This window comes from Strix uralensis, chromosome 28 (genome assembly GCF_047716275.1).
Source record: "Strix uralensis isolate ZFMK-TIS-50842 chromosome 28, bStrUra1, whole genome shotgun sequence".
Taxonomy (NCBI): Eukaryota; Metazoa; Chordata; class Aves; order Strigiformes; family Strigidae; genus Strix; species Strix uralensis.
In genome coordinates, this window is record NC_133999.1 from 6,413,780 (window position 1) to 6,438,921 (window position 25,142).

The 25,142-nt window shown below is 60.3% G+C and overlaps 4 protein-coding genes across 9 annotated transcripts in view; 2 read left to right on the top strand and 2 right to left on the bottom strand.

The window, feature by feature from the left end:
* The first annotated feature begins 705 nt into the window (after positions 1 to 705).
* On the top strand, positions 706 to 6,074 carry LOC141935692 (cytosolic purine 5'-nucleotidase-like). Its single transcript, XM_074852164.1, has 18 exons — positions 706 to 848; positions 1,310 to 1,383; positions 1,486 to 1,603; positions 1,683 to 1,778; positions 1,873 to 1,964; positions 2,052 to 2,109; positions 2,204 to 2,297; positions 2,411 to 2,464; positions 2,575 to 2,658; positions 2,802 to 2,843; positions 2,926 to 3,033; positions 3,799 to 3,865; positions 3,943 to 4,113; positions 4,314 to 4,365; positions 4,457 to 4,517; positions 4,613 to 4,789; positions 4,937 to 5,038; positions 5,154 to 6,074. The coding sequence occupies exons 1-18, from the start codon at positions 760 to 762 to the stop codon at positions 5,208 to 5,210; spliced, it is 1,596 nt and encodes a 531-aa protein (XP_074708265.1). The 5' UTR covers positions 706 to 759; the 3' UTR covers positions 5,211 to 6,074.
* A 688-nt stretch (positions 6,075 to 6,762) lies between these two features.
* CKAP2L (cytoskeleton associated protein 2 like) lies at positions 6,763 to 14,381 on the bottom strand. 2 transcript variants are annotated; one of them, XM_074852237.1, is made up of 9 exons: positions 14,309 to 14,381; positions 13,141 to 13,207; positions 11,233 to 11,302; positions 9,751 to 10,877; positions 9,116 to 9,308; positions 8,316 to 8,471; positions 7,721 to 7,784; positions 7,257 to 7,404; positions 6,763 to 7,164 (listed from the first exon to the last, which is right to left on the bottom strand). In XM_074852237.1, exons 1-9 carry the CDS (start codon positions 14,334 to 14,336, stop codon positions 6,921 to 6,923), a joined length of 2,097 nt encoding a protein of 698 aa, XP_074708338.1. In that variant the 5' UTR covers positions 14,337 to 14,381; the 3' UTR covers positions 6,763 to 6,920. The 2 variants fall into 2 exon arrangements, with proteins under 2 accessions (XP_074708338.1, XP_074708339.1); XM_074852238.1 differs by lacking the exon at positions 6,763 to 7,164 and having other exon boundaries at positions 7,266 to 7,404; positions 7,721 to 7,818.
* Positions 14,382 to 15,389: 1,008 nt separating this feature from the next.
* LOC141935666 (interleukin-1 receptor antagonist protein-like) lies at positions 15,390 to 17,063 on the bottom strand. The gene is made up of 6 exons (XM_074852102.1): positions 16,929 to 17,063; positions 16,796 to 16,844; positions 16,500 to 16,689; positions 16,222 to 16,392; positions 15,967 to 16,112; positions 15,390 to 15,879 (listed from the first exon to the last, which is right to left on the bottom strand). Exons 1-6 carry the CDS (start codon positions 16,967 to 16,969, stop codon positions 15,667 to 15,669), a joined length of 810 nt encoding a protein of 269 aa, XP_074708203.1. The 5' UTR covers positions 16,970 to 17,063; the 3' UTR covers positions 15,390 to 15,666.
* A 2,070-nt stretch (positions 17,064 to 19,133) lies between these two features.
* The window catches only part of OGDH (oxoglutarate dehydrogenase), a 36,164-nt gene continuing 30,155 nt past the window's right edge, over positions 19,134 to 25,142 (top strand). For 4 of the 5 annotated variants that reach the window (XM_074852361.1, XM_074852363.1, XM_074852359.1 and 1 more), the window contains exons 1-2: positions 19,134 to 19,213; positions 22,376 to 22,625. In XM_074852361.1, the coding sequence (XP_074708462.1) occupies positions 22,404 to 22,625 (222 nt within the window). In that variant the 5' untranslated portion in view covers positions 19,134 to 19,213; positions 22,376 to 22,403. Of the gene's footprint in view, positions 19,214 to 20,389; positions 20,538 to 22,375; positions 22,626 to 25,142 lie in introns of those variants that run through there. The other variant, XM_074852360.1, reaches the window with a different exon arrangement.

The window sequence follows — 25,142 nt, forward strand, 5'->3', positions numbered from 1 at the left end:
TGCCTGGTGGAGCTGCGGGGGGTTGTGACCCACTGGGGTGGGGACAGGGCGGGGGGGGCATTTCCCACCGGGACTGGGCCCTGTCCCACGGGACGTGGGTGCCCCCTCCTGTCCCTCCGGTGTGAGGTGCTGGGGGTGGCCCCTGCTGCTGGACCCCCCCCCCCCCCCCTCACTCTGCCGCGCAGCACCCCCCAGCTCCCGCCCCTCTCGGGGGGGTTGGGGCGCCCATCGGGGTGGCGGCGGGGCCGGTCCTTGACCCCGGTTAATGATTCGCCGCCGGTCGCTCCCCGCTGCCAGCGGCCCCGCTGGGCAAACACCGGCCCCGGGGGCTCCGGGCCGGGCGCCCGCGGCCGCTCCTGGCGCCGTCGGGGCCGGGGCCGTGGGAGGCCGCTTCCTCCGGGGGGGGCGGCTTGGGCACCGCGGGGGGAAGGGGGGGCTGGGGGGCACGGCCCGGGAGGGGCACGGTCTGGGGGGGGGGGAGCCCCTTTTGGGGGTGCACGGGGCAGCAGCGCCCCGTTTGGGGGTGTATGGGCGGGCGCTGCCCCATGTGGGGGCGCACGGCGGGGGGGGGGGGGCACTGCCCCATTTTGGGGGTCACCACCGCCCCGTTTTGGGGGTCACCACCACGGGGTGCTCCGAGTCCCGTCCCGGCTGTTCGCCCGGGGGGGGCCGGGCCGGGGCCGGGGGCCGGGTCGGGGCGGTCCCGCGGGGCCCCGTTAAAGCGGCGGCGGCCGGAGGCGGCGGCCGGAGGCGGCGGCGATGGGCAGCGAGGGGGAGCGGGGCCCGGCGGCGGCTCCGGGCCCGGGACAGGGCGACCCGCGGGCGCTGCGGAGGGACTGCCAGCACCGGTGGGACCGGGGGGGACCGGGGGCAGCAGGACCTGAGGGTGCGGGGAAAGGGGGGGGGCGGGTATTGGGGGGATACTCTGGGGGCAGTGGGTCTTCGGGAAAGGACCCCCCGGGTGTGCAGGTGTGGGGGAGGACTCGGGGGGGCCAGGGGGGGGGCAGAGGCCCTGGGGTGACCCCTCATGTGGAGACGCCAAAAGAGGGGGCTCACCATCCCCCCTCCCTGCCATGTCGTCGTGTGTGTCCCGTGTGTCCCGTCTCCCCCCCCCCTCGGCTCCATTTCCAGCTCAAAAGCCCATTTTTCTGCTCCAATAACTCTCTGTGGGGCCCCTGGGCCAGGGCGGGTGCGTGGCCCCCCCCAGCCCCCTGGCCAGGGACAGAGGAAGTGGGGAGGGGTCCCCATCCCCTCCTCCACGCCACCCCCAGTCCTGGACACCCCATAACCCCCCCCCGCTCATCCCCAGCATCTTTGTCAACCGGAGCCTGGCGCTGGAGAAGATCAAGTGCTTCGGCTTCGACATGGACTACACCTTGGCCAGTGCGTTTTTGGGGTGCAGGTGGGGGGACTGAGGCAGGGTGGGGGGCGGTGGGACCCCCCAGCCCCTGCCCACACCGCCCTTCTGCCCCCCCCCCCCCGCAGTGTACAAGTCCCCCGACTACGAGGAGCTGGCCTTTGCCCTGCTGCTGGAGCACCTCGTCTCCATCGGGTACCCCCACGAGATCCTCGCCTACAAGTATGATTCCACCTTCCCCACACGGTGAGTTTGGGGGGGGGGGAGGGGGCACAGGGTGAGGGTGTCACTGGGACCCCCCCTGCTGACGGGGTGTGCGGTGCAGGGGGCTGGTTTTCGATGCCCTGTACGGGAACCTGCTGAAGGTGGATTCCCACGGGAACCTGCTGGTCTGCGCCCACGGCTTCCGCTTCCTCAAGGGGTGAGTCTGGGACCCCCCACCCCGGGGGCTGGGGGCGGGGGGAAGGACGAGGGGGACCCTCAGTGTGGGGTACAGCTCCATGCTCCCTCCCCAGGGCCGAAATTCTCCACTATTACCCCAACAAGTTCATCCAACGGGACGACATGAAGCGCTTCCACATTCTTAACACCCTCTTCAACCTCACGGGTGAGATCCTGCCCCCCCCCCCCCCCCCCATCGTGGGGTGCTGTCCCCTGTCCCCTGCGTCCCTTCTCACAGCCCCCTCCCCGCCAGAGGCCCACCTCTATGCCTGTCTCGTGGACTTCTTCACCAACTGCTCCAGATATGTCAAGTAAGAGGGAGATGGTGGGTGGGGGCTGGGACCTGGTGGATCTGGGGGGGGGTCTTCAGCCCCCTCACCCCCCACCTTTTCCCGACTGTTACAGCTGCGACACCGGCTACAAGCATGGGAACCTCTTCATGTCCTTCCGCAGCATGTTCCAGGACGTGCGTGAGGCCATGGACCACGTCCACCTCTCGGTGGGTGCAGTGGCCAGGGGGCTGCGGGGGGGTGTGTGTGTGTGGGGGGGGGGATGCTGAGGGTGCTCCCACCTCGGCGAGGTTTTAGCCAGCCCCACCCATCCCCTCTGCAGGGCTGCCTGAAGGAGAAGACGCTGGAGAACCTGGAGAAATATGTGGTGAAGGATGTGAGTGTCTGTGGACCCCCATGGATCCCCCCACCCCCCTCCTCCAGCCCCCTCGGCCAGGTCCCGGTGGCCCCCCTGGCCCCCCCCCGTGCTGACTTGCCCCTTGCCAGCCCCGTGTGCCGCTGCTGCTGAGCCGCATGAAGGAGGTGGGGAAGGTCTTTCTGGCCACCAACAGCGACTACAACTACACCGACGTGAGTAAGGGGTGTCTGTGTCCATCCCCCCACACCCCGGGTCCAGCCTGCCCTGGGTGGGGGGCACCTGGAGGGGGGGGCGAAGCGCAGGCAGGGCTCTGCCCTCCCGGGGGACAGAGGTGCAGCCCCTGGTGTCCTTGCAGGCCATCATGTCCTACCTGTTTGACTTCAGCAATGGGGACAAGGTGAGTCTGTCCCTGGTGTGAGCCAGGTGGGGGGGTGCAGGGTGCTATTGGCAGCCCCTCGCTGACACCCTGACACCCGCAGACCGTGGCCCCACAGCGCCCCTGGCGATCCTATTTCGACCTCATCGTGGTGGACACCCGCAAGCCGCTCTTCTTCGCCGAGGGCACCGTCCTGCGCCAAGTCAACACGGTGGGAACCCCACCACTGCTGCGGGGTCGATTTGCTGTTGGGTGGGCACCGAGTGGGCACAGTTAACGGTACCTGTTGATTGCCAGCCGGCTCAACAGGAGCCAGCAGTGTGCCCAGGTGGCCAAGAAGGCCAATGATATCCTGGCTTGTACCAGCCCTGGCGTGGCCAGCAGGGACAGGGAAGGGATCTGACCCCTGTGCTCGGCACTGGTGAGGCCGCCCCTCGATGAGTGGGTTCAGTTTTGGGCCCCTCACTCCAAAAAGGCCATTGAATGACTCGAGCGTGTCCAGAGAAGGGCAACGGAGCTGGTGCAGGGTCTGGAGCACAGGTCTGATGGGGAGCGGCTGAGGGAACTGGGGGGGTTTAGTCTGGAGAAGAGGAGGCTGAGGGGAGACCTCCTGGCCCTCTGCAACTCCCTGAAAGGAGGGTGCAGAGAGGGGGGAGGAGTCTCTTGAGCCAAGGACCCAGCGGCAGGCCAAGAGGGAATGGCCTCAAGCTGCGCCAGGGCAGGGTCAGACTGGCTCTTAGGAAGGATTTCTTTGCAGAAGGGGCTGTTGGGCGTTGGAATGGGCTGCCCAGGGCAGGGGGGGAGTCCCCATCCCTGGAGGGGTTGAAGAGTCGGGTTGAGCCAGCGCTGAGGGATCTGGTGGAGTTGGGAACGGTCAGGGTGAGGTTCATGGTGGGGCTGGAGGAGCTTCAAGGGCTTTTCCAATCCAGATGGTTCTGTGATACCTGCCCCCACCTGGGGTCTTTTTCTCCCGCAGGACACAGGGAAGCTGCGCATCGGCACGTACACCGGCCCGCTCCAGCACTGCGCCGTCTACTCTGGCGGTGAGCACCCGGCCGGGCTCTGTGGGCAGCACAGGGGAACGTGCCCGCGCCGTCGCCCTGACGTCTGGCTGTCGCAGGCTCCTCAGATGTGGTGTGTGACCTGCTGGGTGTGAAGGGCAAAGACATCCTCTACATGGGGGACCACATCTTCGGGGACATCCTCAAATCCAAGAAGCGGCAGGGCTGGCGCACCTTCCTGGTGGTGCCTGAGCTGGCCCGGGAGCTGCAGGTCTGGACAGAGAAGAGCGGTGAGCAGCACCCGGCCAGGGACACGGACCCTGCCCGGCCAGGGACAGAGCCAAGCCCAGCTGGGAGAGGTGGCCTGGAGCCTCCTGTCCCCTTCAGTGACAAAACTGGGCCCGGTGGGATGTGCCCCGACAGCCCTTGCTGGTCGTGCCAGGCGGTGGGGGACGTTGCCCGCACTGAGCTGGCCCCGTTGCACTTGCAGAGCTGTTCGAGGAGCTGCGGAGCCTGGACCTCTTCCTGGCAGAACTGTACCAGTGAGTTGGCACGGGATGGGTGGGGGGGGGTGCGCAGGCACCCATGGGGGCCCCTCCCGGCGAGCCCCCAGCTGGGTCTCTCCCACTCCAGGCACTTGGACAGCGGCAGCAGCGAGCGCCCAGACATCAGCTCCATCAAACGTCGGATCCAGGTGATGCCCGGGGCACCGACCCAGCTGGCACCGATCCCCCCCACGGGGACCCCCCGGGGGGCGTTGGGTCCCTGACCATCCCGCTGCACCCACAGAAAGTCACGCACGAGATGGACATGTGCTACGGGAAGATGGGCAGCCTCTTCCGCTGCGGCTCGCGCCAGACACTCTTCGCCAATCAGCTGATGCGCTACGCAGACCTCTACGCTGCTTCCTTCATCAACTTCCTCTACTACCCCTTCAGCTACCTCTTCCGGGCACCCCCCGTTCTGGTACGCAGCTCCCATCCCTCCCCTCCACTCACCCCCCTGCCTCAGTTTCCCTCCCTGGATACGGGGCTGATGGAGGCAGTTGGTGGGCACCCGACCCCTCGGCTGGTCGGTACCGGCCCCTCTCTGCACGCCCTCTCCCCGCCGCAGATGGCACACGAGTCGACGGTGGAGCACGGCCGCCTGGACGTGGGGGAGGCAGGCACAGCCCTGGCCCCCTGGCTGGCCCAGCATGGCCACCCTGGCCAGCAGGTGGGTGGCGGGGCACAGAAGCAGCTGGAGGCTGCAGGCATGGGAGTCCCAGCACTGGCCCCCTGATGCCGGTGGGGTCCTGTGCCCGCTGAGCCCCCCACCACTTCCATCTCAGGTTGCTGGGGTCCCGCAGGACTCCAGCGGGGAGGAAGAGGATGATGGAGAAGCCTGAGCCCCCCCCCAGCGCCAAGAGCTGCTGAGCTGGCAGGTGCCACCCCCAGGACAGCGTTCGGTGGCCCTGGACCACTTGCGCTGCCAGCGGCAGACTGAAGCCACCCATGGTCAGCCACCCCTCCAGTGGCCACAGGATGGCTGGTAGCCCTCGCCAATGCCCCAGGCCACGCCTCTGTCCCTGCAGCGGGGCCCTTCTCCCGACCAAGCCAGGAGCCGGGAGAAGGGCCCCCCATGAGCTGCCCGTGCCCCCACTTTCACTCATAGCCCCCCCTGGCATCAGCCGCGTCTCGCAGCCCTCTCGCTGCCGGCCTGGGGCTGCCCAGCAGTGGGCAGAGCTGGCAGCGCCGCTGCTCCAGGTACCGCTGGAAACCCCCTTTGCACCGTCTGGTGGTCCCAGCAGCCGCCGCCCCCCCAGCTCGGGTGCCCCAGGCTCCGGGTGGAGGGAGGTGGATGTTGCTTAAGCATAGGAGGGCTCTGGAGGCAACTGCTACTCCCTGGAAATCCCTTTTACCTGCTATTACCCTCTTCTGTTTTCTATCCTTTTCTATTTATAGAAGATACTCAAACTCCTGGCACCACAGAGACAGAAAATTGGCCATTTTAAAGGAAAATTGCTTTGCCCCCGAGCCTGGGAAATGGGGGCAAAGGGAAGTTCTCAGATCCAGCAGCTGGGACAAGTGCAAGCCCCTGGGCAGAGGGTGGCAGCCCCAGGACACCCCTCCCCACCTCTGTCAGCACCATCCTGCACCCCAGAGGAGAGGGCCGGGCCTGCCCTGCTCCCCAGACCCACGCCAGGACTTCCAGCTACTGCTCTCCAGACTTCCTCCAGCATCGAGGTTTCTCAATAAAGATGCTGAGCCAATCCTGGTGGTGGCCATTTTGGGAGGAGGAAGAAGGGTGGGATGAGGCCAACACTGCTGATTGCTGGGGACAGCAATGTGACAACAGGGCTCCCCCGCCTTCATGGCGGCCGTATCGCCTTCCTCCTCTCCTCACAGCAGCGAAGCCGGGCTCAGTCCCAGCTCCTCGTGCCGCTGCTCAACTCTGGGCAGCCCTTGAGGGAGCAGGGGAGGCTGCTGCAGGGCCTTGAGCGCACTAACGGGGCTCAGCTGAGCCCACAGGCCTGTCCCCGACCCCCAGCCATGCCCAGGGGTGCGCAAGCCCGGCCTGCTGCCTCCCAAGGGCCTCTGCACCCCCTGCGGGTGCCTCCTCAGGGCCCGTGCGGGAGCTGCTGGGCCCTGCGGGTACCCCGGCCCCTCCGGCCCCTCGCCAGTCTGGCGCAGACACGGGGTCTGCACGTGGGGACCAGCCAGGTGCTGTCTGGGCAGGGCACCACGCAGCAGCTCTGGAGCAAATCCCTTGGGCTAACGCTTCCGAGCGCGCAGAAGGTGCCTGGAGCGCTGCAGAGCCTGACCGAGAGCATCCTACAGCAGGAAAACGGGGGCGTCACGTCACAGCAGAGGAGCCAAGGGCAGGCCCAGGGGACGCAGCCCACGTCTCCAACCCCGCACCTTGCGCGCTACTCACTAGGCCACGCTGCATCTCTACTGCAAGTGTTTATACTTTTAAAACAGTACCTATATATTTGTAACAGGCTTATTATGTGCCACCTCTGCATATTTACATTTGGGAGGCAACAAGAAAAGTCAGTGAAGTGCATGCAAGGCAGTACGGGGGAGCGAGCAACCCGCACACCCCCAGGAATCCCTCAGCAGCACTCTGGGGGATACACACTCAACCCCTCCAGCTCCGCCACCTCTGGCAAAGCCTTGTTTTTCCGGAAGAAGAACTGAGTCTGCTCTTCAACATCCAGGATTTCCCTGAGGGATGACACCACAGGGTCATGGTCCTTCAGCATCTCTGGATAGCAGCTCCCAGCCCGCTCTATCCGCAGCGAGCGCCGCACTGGCGTCAGGAATTTCAGCTCCGGGCCCTCCAGCAACTCCTTTCGTCTGTGGGAAGGACAAGAGTTTTTAGGTAAATCCTGCAGAGGAGAGCTGGCCCAGAGGGTGCTTGCTGCCAGGAGCGGGCAGCTCAGCCTTACCTGGCTGCAGACGTAACTTGTAACTTGACTGAGACGGGCAGGCTGGTCACGGACCTCCCCGTCAGGCACGGAGTCGCTGCCACGTGCTGCCTCTCACTTGGGCAAGGTGTTGCGGGCTCCCAAGGAATGGGCTGAGCAGCTTTTTCCCCTGATGGGAGAGGAAAAGGGCAGCGTGGTTGCAGAGAGGGCAGAGAGCAGCGGCCAGGAAGGGATTACAACACCGCGGTGCTCAGACACGGGTGAGGGCGCCTTGCTGGGCCGGGACTGTGCCCGGCCCTGGCAGAGGAATCTCGCCCCATTTTTGAGGTCAGGATTCTGGACTTTCACAACACTCAGTCTCCATCAAAGTCAACGGGGACACGGGGTGCTGGGACAGATTGCAAACCATGCTGCTTCCCTGCCTGCAGCAGCAGGGAACCCCAGCCTGCCCACGCTTCCAGCCAGCCCCCACACGCACATGTTACCTTCTGATGTTTTGTCTGTAGCCTTCAAAATATCAAGGACAACTTCTCTGAGCTCCTGGAGCGGCTGCAGGAAAAGCAGAGCACAGATCAAGGTAGGCCTGACTTGGGAATGGAGACTAGAGTTAGAGCTGAACAGAAGAAAAGGTTTTTGCTGCATTGTGACACCCTGTGCTGGAGTCAGTGGTAAAAAGGCTGCAGAATTTCCCTTCTCCAAGTGAGATCTCCCAGCACCCAGGCACGGCTGGGCAGGCGTCCACCCTGACGGGGTAAACCCCACGAGATGCTGCAGTTGCGCTGCCTAGAGCGGCGCAGAGCTGCCATCACGCTGCTTCCAGCTACAGCTCCGACACGGCACAGGGTGTGTGTGTCCTCCCCATCCTCCCCCTGGCCCCGTTCATGCCCACACGGCACTGCCTGCTTGGCTGATTAAAGCCAAAGCTGTTTCTACGCGACGAAACGGGACTGGCAGCTCTAAAAAGCTTTTTTACCAGTGACTAGTGCTGCTAAACTCATCCCAAAATCCAACCCCTGGATCTTGAGGAAACCGGCTGGCGCAGAGACAGGGAGCTGCTGAAGAGAAGCGTGCCTCACTCACCACAGCACCAGCGCAGACTGCGGCTTTGTACAACCCCGTCACGTCAAAAGGGCCGCTCCGGGCCAGCAGTTTCGCTTTGCAAATCCAGAACTTGGCAAATTTCTCTGCCTGGGGCACTTGGGACAACACCGCAGAGAGCTCTTCTGTCTCGACACCCTACAAGAAGAAGGGCAATGTCCTGGAGAAAGGTGCAATTGCAAGGGCCAGAGGTGTGCACTGGAGGAGCTGTCAGGGCGTAACCGCTCTCCCAGCACTCTCTAGGAAAAGGAGGGTCTGAAGAGTCTGGTTTTGCAAGTCCCTGGACAGATAACAGCTTTTCTGCCTCTATTTTCCCCTTGGTAAAACAAGCCTAGAAGGGTGTTGAGGGATAGACTCTTCAGTGCTGGCACCGGCAGAGCCACTAAGCCCTGGCGCAGGGCTGGCGCTCAGCATTCCCGGGATGACCCTCCCCAGCAGCTGTGAGGCCCACCAGGGACGTACCTCCCGCTGGCTCCATCAGCCCGGGCTGCTGCCGCAGAAATTCCTGCCGCAGACCACGCTGCCAGGTACCAGGACACCCACGCAAGCCCCGTGACTGGGTATTGCTCCATTTTCCCCCTTAGCACAGCTCACTGCGTGCCTTTGGCCTATATGTAACTCCACGGGGACTTGCACTTTCCCCACATATGATGTTACCCCTCTGGCAACTGCAGCCAAGCGAGCAAGAACGCTCCAAACGCCTCGGTGCTGCTTGGGGACATGGCCCTCAACTCCTGGGATGCTCCAGCAGAAGGTTCAAGCAGCTCCTTTCCCATTCCTACCTCCTCAACGAGCTTCAGGCACTCAGTTAATATGTTGTTGATCTTCTCCAGGCACAGCTGCTCTGGTTTCTCTTGCTTCTCTTCCACCTTGACATTTCTCCAGGACAGCTTCACTGGCTTCTTCTGAAGCAGCGTCATAGGTGGCCGCTTGTACGTCTTGCCTTTGGATGCCAACCACTCCTCCAGCTGTTTCCTGTCAAAGGACCAAGGGATCACCGTTAACCACCCCAGCAGACCGCCACCACTTGCCAGGCTACTCTTTTCCCTTGCAATTTCCCCTCTAGCCAACTTCTGCTGCTTGGGGAGAAAAGGTATATCTATCCTAAAAATGCATCCGAGCTCTAGGCTGGGAAGGGAAAACCCCCTCAAGTTTAAGTGTGCCTTGAAGATAAAACAAGAGAGCAGCTGCACGCTCTCCTCCCACATGCTGAATTGGTGGGAGAAGAACCCAAGGTACCACCAAATCGCATCCCCACCCTCCTCTTCTCTGGGGTATCAACCTCCAACAGGCATTCACTGATAAGGGGACTTTGGACCCTGTTTTCAGCAGGTTAGTGCTGGTTCACCCAGTTAAACAGTTTAAACTCTGCTGTCCCCTGGAGGCAAGGACAGAGTTGGCCAAAGCTGCTACTTACTTACGATCTGCAGCCGATGGGGTCTTGGGAACACGCCTAGCCTGTATGCCGCTTGCCTTTGGCAGCTCTGATTTAAGCCTATCTCTCCTACTCGTAAAATCGCTCTTAATTGCTTGAGTTTTGGAGCTGTGAGGCTGGTTTTGGGGGACTGTCGCTCGGGATGCTGCTGGGCGTCCGGCAGGCACCACCTTCACATCCTTCCTACCCACCTCCCCGTTAGCCGCAGGCCTTTGCCGTTGCGTGGGGCCACATGGTTTCAGGCTGGGTTTTGGGTTTGTGGTCCCCTGGGGCCTGCTGGAGGCTGCAGGTTTTACAGGAGATCTTTTCATTTGGGGCGGTCTACTGTGGTGCTTAAGACTTCCCCCTGGAAGCATGCTGAGCGGCTTTCCCACCGGTTGCCTTGCCAGATTAGTTTTTTCCTGGTTTGCCCCTGGTTTTTTATGTAGCAAATTAGTAGAAACAGTAAGTAACAGAGGGGGCTGCAACGGCTGAGTTTTGACACTTGGTTTTTGAGACGTGCTTTTTGAGCCTGGCAGAGTTTTCCTGAATTTATCCTGAACAGGCTCTACCTTAGCCTGGCAGCTATTAATTCTGCCCTTTGGGCCTGTGATGGTTCTTGACATCATGGCTGAGCTTTGCCTGTGAGCCAAGAGTCTCTTGTTCCCAAGATTGTTTCCATCAGGCTGAAAAACTCTGTTCAGCACAGGCTGTGTAGAGGCTTGTGCTCGGATGTTTTCTTTGTTGCAGCCCAGCCTGTCCTGCAGGCCCTCAGTTGGGGAGCAAGGTGACCCAGGAGGGGGGTGGTCACTTCCAGTCTGAGGTGCTGCAGCACTAACAGTCTCCTGTGCAGGCTTCTTGTTCATTGCTGGATTTTGGTGACCAGAGTTTGAAGTTGGGAGCCTTCCTCTGGCCTGTGTAGTGTGGCTCATGCTTGGCACAAGCCCCGTGGGAAGATTTGTGCTCTTCCTCAGCTGCTCGGGACGCACCACCGCTGCTCTCCGGGAGGTACTTGAAGACTTCTGCTGAGCAGCGTGGCCAGTGTGCTGCGTGGATTTGGCACCAAGCTTGCCATCCCTCTGAGCACCCTTTGCCGTGTTTCTGAGAACATCCTTCTTGTTCCTGTCAACCTGGAGAGACAAAGCGAACCTCAACCCTGAGGAGAGCTCAGCTTCCTCAAACCCTGACAGCTCGCTCCTGCCCCAGCCCTGCTAGTCCAGGAGACATCCACGAGGGCCCACGGTAACAAAGCAGCTGTCAACAGAACAATAACACAACACCCACCAGCACATGGGCAGAGGATAAGTCTCCCACGCTAAGTTCTTCTGAAAAATAATTAGTTGACTTATTGACAACTATTTAGCAATCTGTTGACTGCACCCCACTTGGGGTTGGGAACTCACTACCCCGATTTGGGTATCCTGTTCTGCTCAGACTCGCTTCAAGTGTGAAATACAAAACTTGACTCAAAAGATTTCTACTTACATGCCCTAGTTTAGAAGAGGCTGGTTCTAAGGGTGGATTCAGGCAATTCGTCTGGTCCTTTAAAAAGGGTCTGTAGGAAGTCAAACAGTATATCAGGTTATTTAACAGCTGTTACAGAAAAAGTTAAATATCTAAAACACTGCTGGGTGTCTCAGTCACAGGAGCTTATGAGAAGCTTTTGGAAATCAAAAAAGCTGTCAAGGAAGTACCACGCAATATTAATTCTTTTTCTTTCTCATTGCAACAGAAAAGCAACACAAATCACTGACATCCAGGGTTGTCACAAAACTCAGGGCTTCCACTGACCACAGAAGTGACCAAAATGGTTCCTGCAGGCAGCGGGGTCTGGCAGGCAGGAGACTGCAGTAGGTGTGGAGGCTCCTGACATTGCTGCCCCAGCCACCACCCCGCCTTGCCCCGCATGCTACAGACAGCCGAGGTGCATCCGAGGCGGCTGCTGCCGTGCTGCAGGTCGCAGGGGTGTCTCGGGGCACATCAGCCAGGGTTTACTCTGCCACAGTGAGCTGCAGCACTGCGGCGGCTGATGCGGGAGCCCCTCAGCTGCCCAGGCGCTGGCAGCAAAGCAGGGAGGTGGGGCAGCAGCCCTGGCTGTCAGCTCCACCCTGTCCTGTCCTCCTCCTCCTCTCTGAATTGGAACCCTCTGACAGCAACCAGCTGCAGGGTTCTCCCACCCCTCCACTCCGGAGCTAGCAGCTCAGCCATTAGGGAAGATTAATGCCTGTGCAGATATTTTTCTGCAATGAAGGAGCCCGGAGAGTTAGGGTATTGTCCTCTATTCTACACAAGTGGTGTATTATGCCATAAAGAAAGATCATGAATCTTCTCTCCTCATTGCTATGTGGTGTTTTCCAGAGCCTGGCACCAGGGACTGGTTGGCTCTTTCTGGTCTCTGATCCTGCTTCCCTTTATCTTCTCCCCACGGAGAGGTTTTATAGCTTCCTTTGCGCTACAATGTCATGAGAAATACTGCAATGGGGAGTCTTTCAAGCGTTCAGATTTGTCAAGCGCATCAGCAGTTTCGATTAAAAGCTTTGCAGAAAGGTGTCTCGCTATCCACAGCCTGCAAGCCGCGTATCTGCACACAGCCTGGCTCCAGAGGAACCGAGCAAGGCAACGAAGGCGTCCCACAGCCAGGTAACTCATTTAACATTTCTTTTAAATGCACTGAAAATGCCCCTTCCTAATATTAACCTATCCCAGAAGGCCACTGAAAGCTGCCATTAAAAAGCAGCAGCAAGACTTGAACCACCCTTTCTTCAAGACACAGTTAGGAAGCCGAGTTATTGGCAAAAAGGGCCTGTTCTGCCAGGGCTAAGATGGGAAAGTTTCACAGAGACTCAAAAAATATCCAGAAGAAACAATATCAACCAGCAGGAAATGTCAACACTCAAACCATCCCTTTGCTCCTGCTGCCAATAACTCCAGAGAGTGCTGCTGGGGTGCTGCGGGAGCAGAGCTGCCCCCGGTTGCTGCCTTGACAGCGGGACCCTGGCAGGAGGGAACTGTCTGTACGTCAGTGGATCGCTGCAGAGAGAAGGCAAGCCGGGAAGTCAGCTTTACCTCAGAGAATCCCTGAGTGATTTGGGTCGGAAGGAGCTTTTACAGATCACAGAATCCTTCAGGCTGGAAAAGCCCCTTGGGATCATCGAGTCCAACCCTCAGCCCGACTCTACAAAGTTCTCCCCTACCCCACATCCCCCCACAGCTCATCCAAACGGCCCTTAAACACCCCCAGGGGTGGGGACTCCACCCCCTCCCTGGGCAGCCTATTCCACTCTCTGACCACTCTGGCGGGGAAACATTTTTCCCTCCTGTCCAGTCTGAACGTCCCCTGTCGGAGTTTAAAGCCAGATCATCTAGTCCAACCCCAGCATCCCCCTGACTTACTTTGCACTCGGGCATTTCGGCTTTTCTTTGGCTGCTAGGTACTCCTGGAGCCATCTTCTCCACTCTCCTGCAAAGGGAAGGTAGGAAAATGCAGTGTACACACCACAACCTTGGCATTTGAAACGCCGACAAGAACAGATTTCTTTTACATTCACAACACTACTGTACAGGTGTCCCGAGCTCGGCAATGCTGTTCCCAGCATCCCAGAGTATTTTCATGAACGTGATACTCCCCAGGGGCTCATCGGCACATGAAGACCAGAACGCTCTGATGCTCACAGCGTGATGCCGCTCAAAACCTCAGTTGTGTGGGCCTTAGCCAGTTTGCAGAAGGAAAGGGGAGATGCTGCTGACAACTCTGCCTTAGCAATGATCCCCTAAGCCTGTCCCCTGCCGTGGCCAAGCCCTCTGCTAACACAGCGGGAAAGCGGGAAAAGCGAGGAGCATCTCAACAGAGGGGGCAGGGGATACCTCTGACAGCCCCTGCCTGGCTGCGGTACTGGGGCATCTCATGGCCGGACAGCCTGGCCTGGCTGGAGCCCAGCACTGCCCCGTCCCCAGGGCCTCACCCCGTCCCACCCTCGTCTGACAGCCCACGTGCCCAGGGCTCTGAGGGCATCTCAGTCCCTCCCCCCACCAGCCGCCTGCCCCCCAAGCCACCCCCTTCCCTTGACACTGCACCTCAAGGCTTCCACAGGGCCCCAGTCTCCCCAGCACGCCAAGGCACACCCCAATCCCCCCTGAACCACATCAATACACCATTCTGTGGGTACCCCCCTGTGCACCCCTTGGGGCACGCAACACTCTCACCCCCCCAGACCGCCCCAACGTTCCTCCCAAAGCCCCAGAAGCCACCCAGTCCCTTCCTGCCCCCTTACCCCGCCAGGCCACCCAAGCCTGCCTCAGATCACCCCCAACGCAGCACCCCCCAGATCACCCCCTGCCCCCCAGCACCCCCCATTCCACCCCCCCATTCACGATCGCCGCTGTCACCGCAGGGTCCCCACAGACCGTCCCCAGCCCACACACGGCGGGGTGTCCCCACCCCACAGGGTCCTCCGCCCCCCCGCCCCATGCCAGCCCGTGTTCCCATCACCCCCCACAGGCCCCCAGATCTCCCTCCACTCCCCCCCGACGTGCCCGCACCCCTCAACCCCTCCAGCCTCACCCTGCGCGGCCGCCCCTGCCCGCTCCATGGCGGACGCTCCCCTCAGCGCGGCCAACGGCCCACCCGCCGCCACTCAACGCCGCGCCGCGCTCGCTGGCCACCGCCTTCTTCAAACCGACCAATGGAGAGCGCGAAACCGCCGGACCGGCGGGCGAGGAGAGCTCTGATTGGCTAGAGGCGGGCAGGGGGGCGGGGACAGTGAGTCCCCCTCAGCGTCCGCGCTGGGGGGCGGGACGAGGCGGGGAGCAGGGCGGATAGGGGGCGTGGCTTCACGGGACCCGAGGGCGTGGCGTGGGAGGGGGGCGTGGCTTCACGGGAGCCGGGGGCGGGGCGTGGCGGGGCGGGGGGGGGCGGCGGCTGCCCCGTTAATTAGAGCCGATTTCCGTCAATTAGCGTGGGGTGGTGTAGTGTGGAATGCCGTGTCCTATGATGCCATGCCATGCTACGCCATGCCCCAGCCTGCCGCACCACAGGGGGAGGTGGTGGTAGGGGCTGGGACAGAGGTGGCAGCCCCGGGGGGCTGCTGGGGGCTGGGGGTGACCCCCACCCCTGGGATGGCCACCCCTGCCACATCCCCCAGCTGTGCGGTGGGGATGGGGATGGGCATGGGGATGGGGTGGTCCTGTGGGTGTGGGGTGGGTCCCAGGGCTGTGAGGCCACCCTGTACCCCTTGGGCTTCGCACCCAGGCCTGGAGAGCCCCCAAAACAGCCAAACCAGCAGGATTTTCCCATCCATAAGCCACCCCCACGTCACAGAATCACAGAATCGTCTGGGTTGGAAGGGACTTTGAAGATCATCCAGTCCAACCGTTAACCCAGCACTGACCATTCCCAACTCCACCAGATCCCTCAGCGCTGGCTCAACCCGACTCTTCAACCCCTCCAGGGATGGGGACTCCCCCCCTGCCCTGGGCAGCCCATTCCAACGCCCAACAGCCCCTTCTGCAAAGAAATCCTTCCTAAGAGCCAGTCTGACCCTGCCCTGGCGCAGCTTGAGGCCATTCCCTCTTGTCCTGGCGCTGGTTCCTTGGCTCAAGAGACTCATTTAACCCCTGTGAGAGCAACGAACTGAGCAACGCCATCCTGGGAAACCTTTTATTTCCATTATCAACAAGTACCCCCATTCTCGACAGCAAAACCACAATATTTCCAATAAAATTATATATAAGTTAAAAGCAAGTTGGATAGACACAATAAATAGGGATAAATTGGAGTGACTCAGACCCACAGGGCCCAGAGCTGCTATTTCACATGAAATAGATGGGGAGGATGGGGGTGCCACCGGGGGGGTTTGTACTCGGTACATACGGCCTGAAAACCGGCAACTGCCGGTTGGGTTTGTTGGGCGCGGGGGCCCCTCAGTGCCCGCTCAGCTCGTAGGTGGCAATGTTGACCTGGTCAGGCTGGTTGGTGATGCCGACGGGCTGGCGGGGCTGCAGGGAGGTGCAGATGAACCAGCCGGGGAAGGCGGCCGACTCGAAGCGCGTGGTCTTCTCGTTCGGGCTGTCCAAGCGGTAGAAGATGAAGCGGGTCAGCTCCACGCTCTCGATGTCCCTCCTGATGTCGGCTTCCTACAGTCGGTGGGGCAAAACGGGGTTAAGGGTGGGATGGACCCGCCAGCCCCATGGGGGATGGAGCCAGTGGGACCTCCAACTCACCTCCAGCTGCAGCACAGGCTCAGCACCACTCATCACACAGGACATGTAGAGTTGGAAGCCCTTGATGCCCAGCGCAACTGGCATCCGCCCAGTCCCTGCGCCACCCTGTGATGCCCGGGGACGGTACAGAGCGATGTTGAGCTTCACTGCAGAGAGAAGAGATGGCTTAACAAGTGATCTTGGGGCTGTGGGGTGGCTCCTGGGTGGTTCCAGGGTTGGGGACGGGGACATTGGGTCGGGACCGTGTCCCCTCACCTTTCCGCCCAGCATCAGGTCCTTGAAGGTGCAGGGCCACCAGCTGGGTGGGTGACTCCAGCACGAAGCACTTCTGGTCGATGTCAAGGATGTCGAAGGACTGGGAGCGGGTGTAGCGGTAGACGGGCGCCTTGGCGTAGCTGCTCTCAACCCTCTGGAAGGAGACGGGCTCTGCGGGAAGGGAGATGGTCAGGGGGATGCTGATGCTCCCAGGTCCAAGCGCATCCCCAAGAACACCCCCCAGCTGGGGTAACACCCCCAACACCACCCCCCCTTACCAAAAATATCATCCAGAAAGCCCGCAAGGTCACTGTCAGCAAAGTCCTTGTGCGTTGGCTGCTTCAGGAGCTTGGTCATGGCCACCACAAGGATGGCAGCCCGGCGAAAGTTCCTGGCAGGGTGTTCCTTGGTCACAGTCACCTGGATGCCCACCCCGGGTGATGTCACCTCTGAGTCCAGGCGAGGTTTCTGGGAAGGAGAGGGGACATGGGGTGAGAGCCCGGCTTCAGGACGTGGGGTGAGAGCCCGGCTTCCCCATCATGGGGACCTCGCTGTTTCCACCACCCCGTGTTACCTTCTGCAGGCAGACGCAGTCAGGGTCATAAAATGTCTCCTCGTTCAGGCTGAAAGGCAAAGGGAGATGGTGAAGCCAGGGCCACCATGGCACCAGGGAGGCATCGTGTCCCCTCTGGCACGGCCACACTTACCTGCTGCTCTCCAGTGTGTCTAAATCGGGGACGAACGCCATCGCCGCTGCTGACTGGAAAAGCCCGGGCAGAGACCTGTCGGTACCTGTTGAGTACTGTGGCACTTGGCTGCCTGCTCCTGCCTGTCCTGCCTGCAGCGTTGCTTGGGCGCTCTCTGAGTCTGGCGTCTGTGCGCTGGGTTTTCAAGAGTCTCTGGAAGGAAGCACTGTCAGGGCGGGATTTCCACCTTTCGCAATGGGTTTGCTCAGTTCCTCTGGCGAGGCTGGGAGGGCTGGGGGGCTGGCTGCCCCCGAGCAGTGCTGTGGGGCTGTGTGAGGGGCTGTGTGTGGGGCAGAGCAGGGGGGATGCTGTGGGGTTGGTGTGTGAGGCAGAGTAGGGGGATGCTTTGGGGTTGGTGTGCGGGACAGAGAGCAGGGGTGATGCTTCAGGACTGGGGTGTGGGGAGGAGAGGAGCGGTGATGCTTCAGGATCGGTGTGAGGGGCAGAGAGCAGGGGTGATGTTTGGGGTCAGGGTGTGGGGCAGAGAGCAGGGGTGATATTTGGGGTCAGTGTGAGGGGCAGAGAGCAGGGGTGATGTTTGGGGTCAGTGTGAGGGGCAGAGAGCAGGGGTGATGTTTGGGGTCAGTGTGAGGGGCAGAGAGCAGGGGTGATGTTTGGGGTCAGTGTGAGGGGCAGAGAGCAGGGGTGATGTTTGGGGTCAGTGTGTGGGGCAGGGAGCAGGGATGATGTTTGGGATCAGGGTGTGGGGCAGGGAGCAGGGGTGATGTTTGGGGTCAGGGTGTGGGGCAGATGCTCGTGTTTGGGCCCTTGGCAGCCAAGCTGACCCAGCAGGAATTGCCCCAGCCACAGCCCCATCCCACCGGGGACACAATGACATTCACCCTCGTCAGAGCTGGGACCGCGGCTGCCCCGGAAGGGGCCGGTGGCGCAAGCACTGCTGCTCTGCCATTTCCCCACGGCTTCCTCCTGCGCTCCCGGGGCCCGTGGCACTGCGGCACTGTGGCCGTCAGGGCCCTCTCCATCAACTCCTGTCCCCACCGTCCCCATATCAAAGGGTGCAGGACCCCACTGTCCCCCCAGTCCCTTGTGCCCCCGGGAGATGCGGTGCCTTTCGGATCACTCCTCGTCACCACCCCGCCGGCAGCACACCCACTCCCCAGGACGCCCCATGTCCATCTGGGCTGCCAGCGGTTGCACCATGCTGGCCGGGCCAGGGAAGTGCGTGGCCGGGCTTGCGTGGCCGCGGGCTGTTGGGGTGGTTTCCTGGGGCCAGTTTCGCTTCCCAGAAGCGCTGACCAGCCCTGCGTGGCTCCTCGACTTGGGGCTGCTGCAGCCATGACTCACCCCGCAGGAAATTTCCAGAAACCCTGAAACTCCCCGGGGCGCCTCCTGCCTGCCCAGTCCTGCTCGCGCCCCCGGCCAGCTCTGCCTGTCCCCCGCGCAGGGGTGAGGCGCGCTGGCTGTCATCGTGCTGAGATGGCCCTGAAGGCCTGAGGTCCCCCAGGCCAGGGGGTCCTTCACACCATGGCAGAGGTCCCCAGGCCTTGGTGGGGATCCCCAGGGCGCTGGGGAGTGGTGGGGGGTGTCCCCACAGTGGAGGTCCCCAGGCTGTGGCAGAGGTCCCAAGGCCATACTAGTGGTCCCCAGGCCATAGTGGGGTCCCCAGGCCGTAGTGAGGGTCCCCAGGCCGTGGTGGGGGTCGTGGGGTCCCCAGGCTGTAGTGGGGTCCCCAGGCTGTAGTGGGGGTCCCCAGGCCATGGTGGGGGTCCCCAGGCTGTGGTGGGGTCCCCAGGCTGTGGTGAGGGTCCCCAGGCCATGGTGGGGTCCCCAGGCCATGGTGGTGTCCCCAGGCTGTGGTGGGGTCCCCAGGCTGTGGTGAGGGTCCCCTGGCCGTGGTGGGGTCCCCAGGCTGTGGTGAGGGTCTCCTGGCCGTGGTGGGGGTCCCCAGGCCATGGTGGGGTTCCCCAGGCCGCGGTGGGGGTCCCCAGGGAGTATTAGGGGTTCCTCGGCCGAGGCCTGACGCGAGAGCCGCGCCGGGTAACCATGGCGACCGCCCCCACCCGGTCCCCGCGGCCCAGGCCCCGCCTGGCCCCGTCCCCGGAGCTTCCCCCGCTCGGCGCGCGCAGGCGCCTGGGGCCGGGCTCGGCTCGGGGCGCGCGGCAGGCGGGGGCGTGGCGACGCGGTGACGCAGAGCTCGGGGCGGGGCGGCGCGGGGCGGGGCGGCAGCCGGCGGTTGGGGGCCGCTGTCAGAGTCGGGGCCACGAGTGGGGCGGCCGGACGCGCCGGTGGGTACCGCGGCGGGGCCGGGCGGCGGGGCGGGGCCGGGCCGGGCCGGGGCGAGCGGCAGGGCCGGGGGGCGGGGGGAGGGCGCGCGGGGCCGGCGGGGCCGCGGCAGCGCTCCGGTGTCCTTGGCGCCGCCGCCCGGGCGCCTCGGGGCGTGGGGGGGGCGGGACTGGTGCTAGAAGGGCAGCCCGGCGCGGCCAATGGGAACGCGGCTCGGCGCCTCGTCACGCTCCCATAGGCGGGAAGGTCGGGCGCTGATTGGGTGGGCGTGCAGCGGGGGCGGGCCCGGCGCGCGCGTTCCTGTGGCTGCCGGGCCGCGCGCGGCGGGCGGGGTGTCCCGCGGCCCCTTCCCGCGCCCGCCCGCACGTGGGGCCCCCCCGGCCCGGCCCGGCCGGCGGGTGCATCCCCCGCTCCGAGCCGGCGGCGCCTCCCGCGGCGGCACCGGGGGGGCTGAGGCGGGCGGGGGCTGTGGGACACCCCCTGGAGAGGGTCAGCGCCTGACTCCGGTGCCCCGGGGGCCCGCGGCTGCCCCGGGCCCGAAGCGCCAGTGCTGGAGCAGCTGGGCCCGGAGCCTGCGGCCCTGGGACAGCGCTGGGCCCGCCGCTGCCTTTAACGCCGAATTTGTTCTGTTTTTAACCCCCCAAAACAACCAATTCCCACCTAACTGCCTTCAGGGGCAGGTGTCACAGACTCCGGCTGCCAGAGGTCAAATTTAGCACCTTAATCTGCTTAACGGTACGTTCTCGCCCGTCCCAGACGTTAATCTGTTACGAATATTCCTGTTGTTTGACCTCTCGGTGAAATTTGGGCTGTGGTCCAGCTGTGCCCACGACGGCCTGGCCAACAAGCCGGGGCTTCCTCTCCTTACTCCCTCTTCAGCTGTAACTCTGTGCATGAACTTTGTGTTCGTGTGTGACCCCTGTATCGGTTATCTCGGGCTCGGTTTCCTACGTTCTTGCTCCTGGTTGTTGTGTGCTCTTTTGATTTGCATCGGAAACATTCCTGCTCCGAGCTCGCCCTGGTCCGTGGCGCGGCATGGACTTGTGCGCCTTCGGGAAGCCAACCCTTTCTGCGAGAGACCCTCAAAAGACCAGCTGGTTCTGCTCATTTTGGGTTAAACCCTGGCATTAACCCCCCTGTTTTCCAGAGAGGTCACCGGGACGCTGCTGAGCAGCAGCACCGAAACCAGACACCAAAGCCAGAGACACCGCCGACTCTTTCGTCCTAAAGCTTTTTCCCTGCCATGTGCATTCTTGTGCGCCGACGCCCAGTTCAGTCGGCTCTCTAAAATATCTGCCCGTATTACGCTGCTTACATCTGAGGAGGGTAAACTGGGAAAACATCTAGTGCTGCCACACTCGCTGTGCTGCTCCTGCCTGCCATTTCTTGCCTGTTGTGGTCCTGGTTTGACTGCGGGCAGAAGGGAGCAAGCAGGGTGGAAAGGACGAGTGGTCTTTCCTTTTTTCTTTGGGTAAATCTGTAAATCGCTTTGGCTGAGTTAGAGTGATCCCAGGTCTTCCTCGGGCTCTTTGGACCAAAATCTTGTGTTTTGAGGCAGGAAGTGTAGCTGCTGCTGTGCCAAGGAGCCAGAACTAGATTCAGCAAAGCGAATCTGAAAGCGTGGCTGATGAAACACCGGTGATGAAGGTGTATTTTTTTTCTCCACTCTGCTGTGAAACTTCATTTTAATCTGGTGAACGCTTGATAGCTGCTTTGACATTGGGCTGCTGCTCGTTAAACTGGTCGGGGATATGGAAACTGGCCAGTTGGGTCACCTCCAGCCTCGGGTCCTGCCTTTTGCGGGAGGAGCTGGATGGAAAGGGCAGCTCCAAGAGGAGCTGGCTCCAAGTGCCTCCCTTGAGATGATTTTGCTCCAGCGCTTTCCCTTGGGCTGCGGCTGTTGGTTGGATGTGTGTAACGGGGAGCGTGGTTAACCCCAGGCCTCCCTGTCCTCGCGGGGCTGCACCCCACCATGAGCTGCAAGGTGGACATTGCTGGTGGACCTTTGAGAGGTCCCACGCTGGCTCTGGGTTGGTTTTCTGGGCAGGGGAGAGCCCCTCTCTGGGTCCTTCCACCGCGTTGGCCTTCTTGGGTCTGAGCTTTTACAGAGAAGCAGTGAAGTGGTCTGTCCTGGAGCCAACATCCCAAGTGCTTTGCACCACCATGCCTCTACTTTGTGAGGGGTCTTTCCCAGAGATGGTTTCTTCCCAGCTTTATCCCGGTGCATGTAACCCAAACAGGTGACTTGGCCAAGCAGAGTGGTTGTGGGGTGAGTAACACAGCAAAAATTGAGGCCAAGACCCTCTACCTGGGGGAGCGATGGAAAAGGCTTCCATGCTGGGTCAGCATGATGAGAGTTGTCCTGCAGCTTGCGCAGACCTGGAGGAGTGTGCCCTGCTAGACTTGATCAGCTCCGTGTGAATAAAACGTGATGTTCAGTGTTCAAATCCAGCTGGTAACAATTTTTTTCCAGCACCTTTCTGGGCACGGTACTTTAAAGTACTTTTCTTTAAATTTGTACGATGTCCCTGCAGATGGGATGTTGAAGGGCCAAAGCATCCAACTGCTGCTGGAATCGGGAGTTTCATAGAGAGGATTTTCCTGTTTAAAACAAACAGAAAGAGGATTCTCAGAGGAAGAATTAAAAAATCAAAAGAAATCAAAGAATACTTTATGGATTTATTATTGGAAAAGGTGTAGGTGTCGTTGGCTAAGAACTAAAGAGGAAAGCTCTGGGGGAACATGATACCTTGTACCATGAATCCGGGCTGCGTTTCACCATCAAGCGTGCCTCATTTTGTACGGTGCTGATATAAAAAGGTGCGGGTGGCTTTGATGTGCAGCGGCTCATTTGAGGCTGGTGTTGGGAACCCCACCAAGCAAATCCACTTTTCACTGTTGCATCGGGGGAGATGACGGTGCCATGCAGCAGGGATGGGGGACGCAGACCTGGCCGTGTCGAGCATCTTAAGCAAAAACTGTTTCCCAGCCCTCGGGGATTTGGCTGTGGGACGAGGCGGATGGATTAATCCGAATTAAAAACTGGTCCTAAGTTCAGTTCTCCATGCTTGGGGCTGACAGGGGGGTGGGTGGAGCGGGGGTGGTCTCTGCTCTGCGCTCTCCTGCAGTAATTTCTAACCCACTTTTCCCTTCTCTCCCAACAGGAACTTGTGTGGAGGCAACAGGACAAACATGCTTAACTTAAGGACTTGTGCGGCAAAGCTGAGGCCGTTGACGGCCTCACAGACTGTAAAGACAATTTCCCAACACAGGCCGGCAGCACCCAGGACGTTTCAACAGATCAGGTGCTACAGCGCACCGGTGGCTGCCGAGCCTTTTTTGAGTGGGACTAGTTCAAACTACGTGGAGGAAATGTATTATGCTTGGCTGGAAAATCCCAAAAGTGTACATAAGGTAAGGAGCAACCTTGCCAGGATATCGCCTTCGCTTCTCTCTCTGTGTCTGAGCAGTGGGTTCAGGTAAGTGCACACGTCCAAAGGAGGATTGAATTCGGCCGGATGGTTGTGGATGGTCCTTCTGCCTTGCTTTGCCCGAAAGAAACATCAGCAATTCCTTGAGCAAGAGCCAAGAGGAGCTTCTCTGTTCAAGAGGGAATGCCGTGGGCTTGTGGGACGCAGGCAGCATCCTGGATCACAGCGGATACAAAGAATGCCTTCTGGAAATCCACCTTTAACCAACTCCTGATGCTTCATTTTTTCCAGCTCTGATGGCTCATCAGGAGGATTTATTCTGGAATGGAGGATGGGGGGGGGAAGGCAGGGAGGGTATTTTCTACATCTTGACTGGTTTCCTTTTTGCTTCAGGCACGGGTGGTGTTACATGTTGGGGCTGTAGCTAAGCTTGACTCTGAGCTTGTGGGCATAAAGCCAGACTGCTGATCTGCAGCCTGGGGAGGGGGACTGGGTCTGGTGGCCAGGGGGATTTCCACCAGCTGCTCCTTAACTTAAAACTGGGAAACCAACCTGGCTGTGGGCAGTATGCACAGAGGATCTGAATTACTGAAGCTCCTCCAGTCAGGAGAAGGCCAGCTCTAAAGTCGAGTCCATCAGGTGAGGGCTCAGCTGGGAAGAGGATTTCTGAAACCTGACTGCATTTTTCCCCAACCCCAGTGTTTCACAAGGAAAATGATCCCGTGTGACTAAGTCTCAGCATTACCCAGGGGATTTTTAAGGCAGTATTGTACATGTCCTGATGTAGAGCAAGGATTTTCTTTATTCAGTAGCACATGAGCAGTCTGCAAACGAGGATGTGATGGTTAAATGAGCAGTCAAGGGTGAGTAAGGAATCTCATGCCCCAACACCTGCATCAGTGTTGAGTGTATTTTTGATGGCATCAATCCCACATGTCCAAAACAGAGCCTGTAGGCTGCTGTAAAGGTATTAAGGTAGGCTCAAAGCTGGGTTTTCACAAACAATGCTGACTTTATGCTGCTTTCGAGGCGAATGGGTGGCTGAGCCAAGCAATACAGACGTGGAAAACACAAAGTGTATTGATTTGGGTTGTGCCCTTTGTCAAATAGTGACTTGAGAGCTCCCCAAGCACACATACGTGTGGTGCAACCGAGTCCTTCAGAGGTGGGATATGGAATTAAAAGCCACGAATCTAAATGCTGTAGTCTAATTTAAAAACAAGTGAGGGTTACCCCACGCGTGTCCCAGTGGCAGGCACAGTTGTGTCTGTAGCAAAGAGACTTCATGGTTTGATACTGGCTTTTTAATCTACAGACCCTGCTCAGGCTTGAATGTTGCTCTGAGCAGATGTGAGAGTAAACATCAAGACTCAGTTGGCTGGGAGGTGTATTTGGGTCCTGAGGCCGGACCTGTGGATCTCTTTTGCTCTTGTTTCCTCTTTAACATAGTCCCTGTAGCTTCATCAGCTCGCCTGTAGGTAGGCAGTGAATGTGGTGCTGTGCTGGAGTCCTCATGCACGCTCAGCTGAAGAAACTGGGGGAGAAATTAGGATTGGAAGGAGCCTCTGGAGCCTCTGCTCCAGCGTGGCCATCTTGGAGGTGGCATCCAGCTTCATGGCTAGACTAGGTCACTCAGGGCCTTGTGTGCTCAAGTTTTGAGTACCTACAAGGGTGGAGCTCCCACCACCTCTCCAGGCCCCCAGTCCTGTGTTTATGGGGAAGAATTGCAAGTGTGTATTAGTCACCCCTGGAAATCAGTGTCCCTTTTAAACTACTTCTAAGTGCTTAGAGAGCAGTGCAGGACTTGATGCAAGATTTTTGCCTCCAGCAGGGCTGGGAATGGTTTCTGGCAGTAGGAGAAGCAGCATGAAAATGAAGCAGGGTCTTGTCATTGCCAGGAAGTGAACCTGACACTAGTAGTGTCAAAAGCAAGTCTTAGGAACTGCTTTTTAAACAAAATCAAGCTGGTGTCCAGCTTGGCAGAAAGGGGGTTGGACCAGGGGGTGTTGAACTAGATGATCTTTGAAAGTCCCTTCCATGCTGTGATCCTGCAAAATCCAGCTCCAGGTCCCAGAATTCTGGTGGGGTTGATACCTGAGGTTTGGTGTGGCCTTTGCTGTTGCTCTCTGATGCACTTGGCCATTGCTGTGGCTTCTGCTGTTGTTGCTGTTGACTCGTCTCTCCTGGATGGATCCCACCTCATTCTGGTGGGCTCACCAAGATCCATTCCCAGCTCCTAGCTTTGTCCCTGTCTCCTCTCTGCACTTTTTTGTAGCTCACCCCGTCCTCGATGGGGACACCGAGCTGCTGTGATAGGATCGGGGTTGTGGCCATCCCTGGTCTTGGCTTGCGAGCGGTCCCTGTCAGCCTGTGTCCCCTCTGGCATGACGCTGAAGCAGCAGTGGAGGGTGTCACCCCTGTCCCTGATAAGTGTTGGCCTCCATCCCGTTAGACACAGGGTCAGATCTGAGGGTGGAGTTCCCCAAAAAAGCCAGGCTGT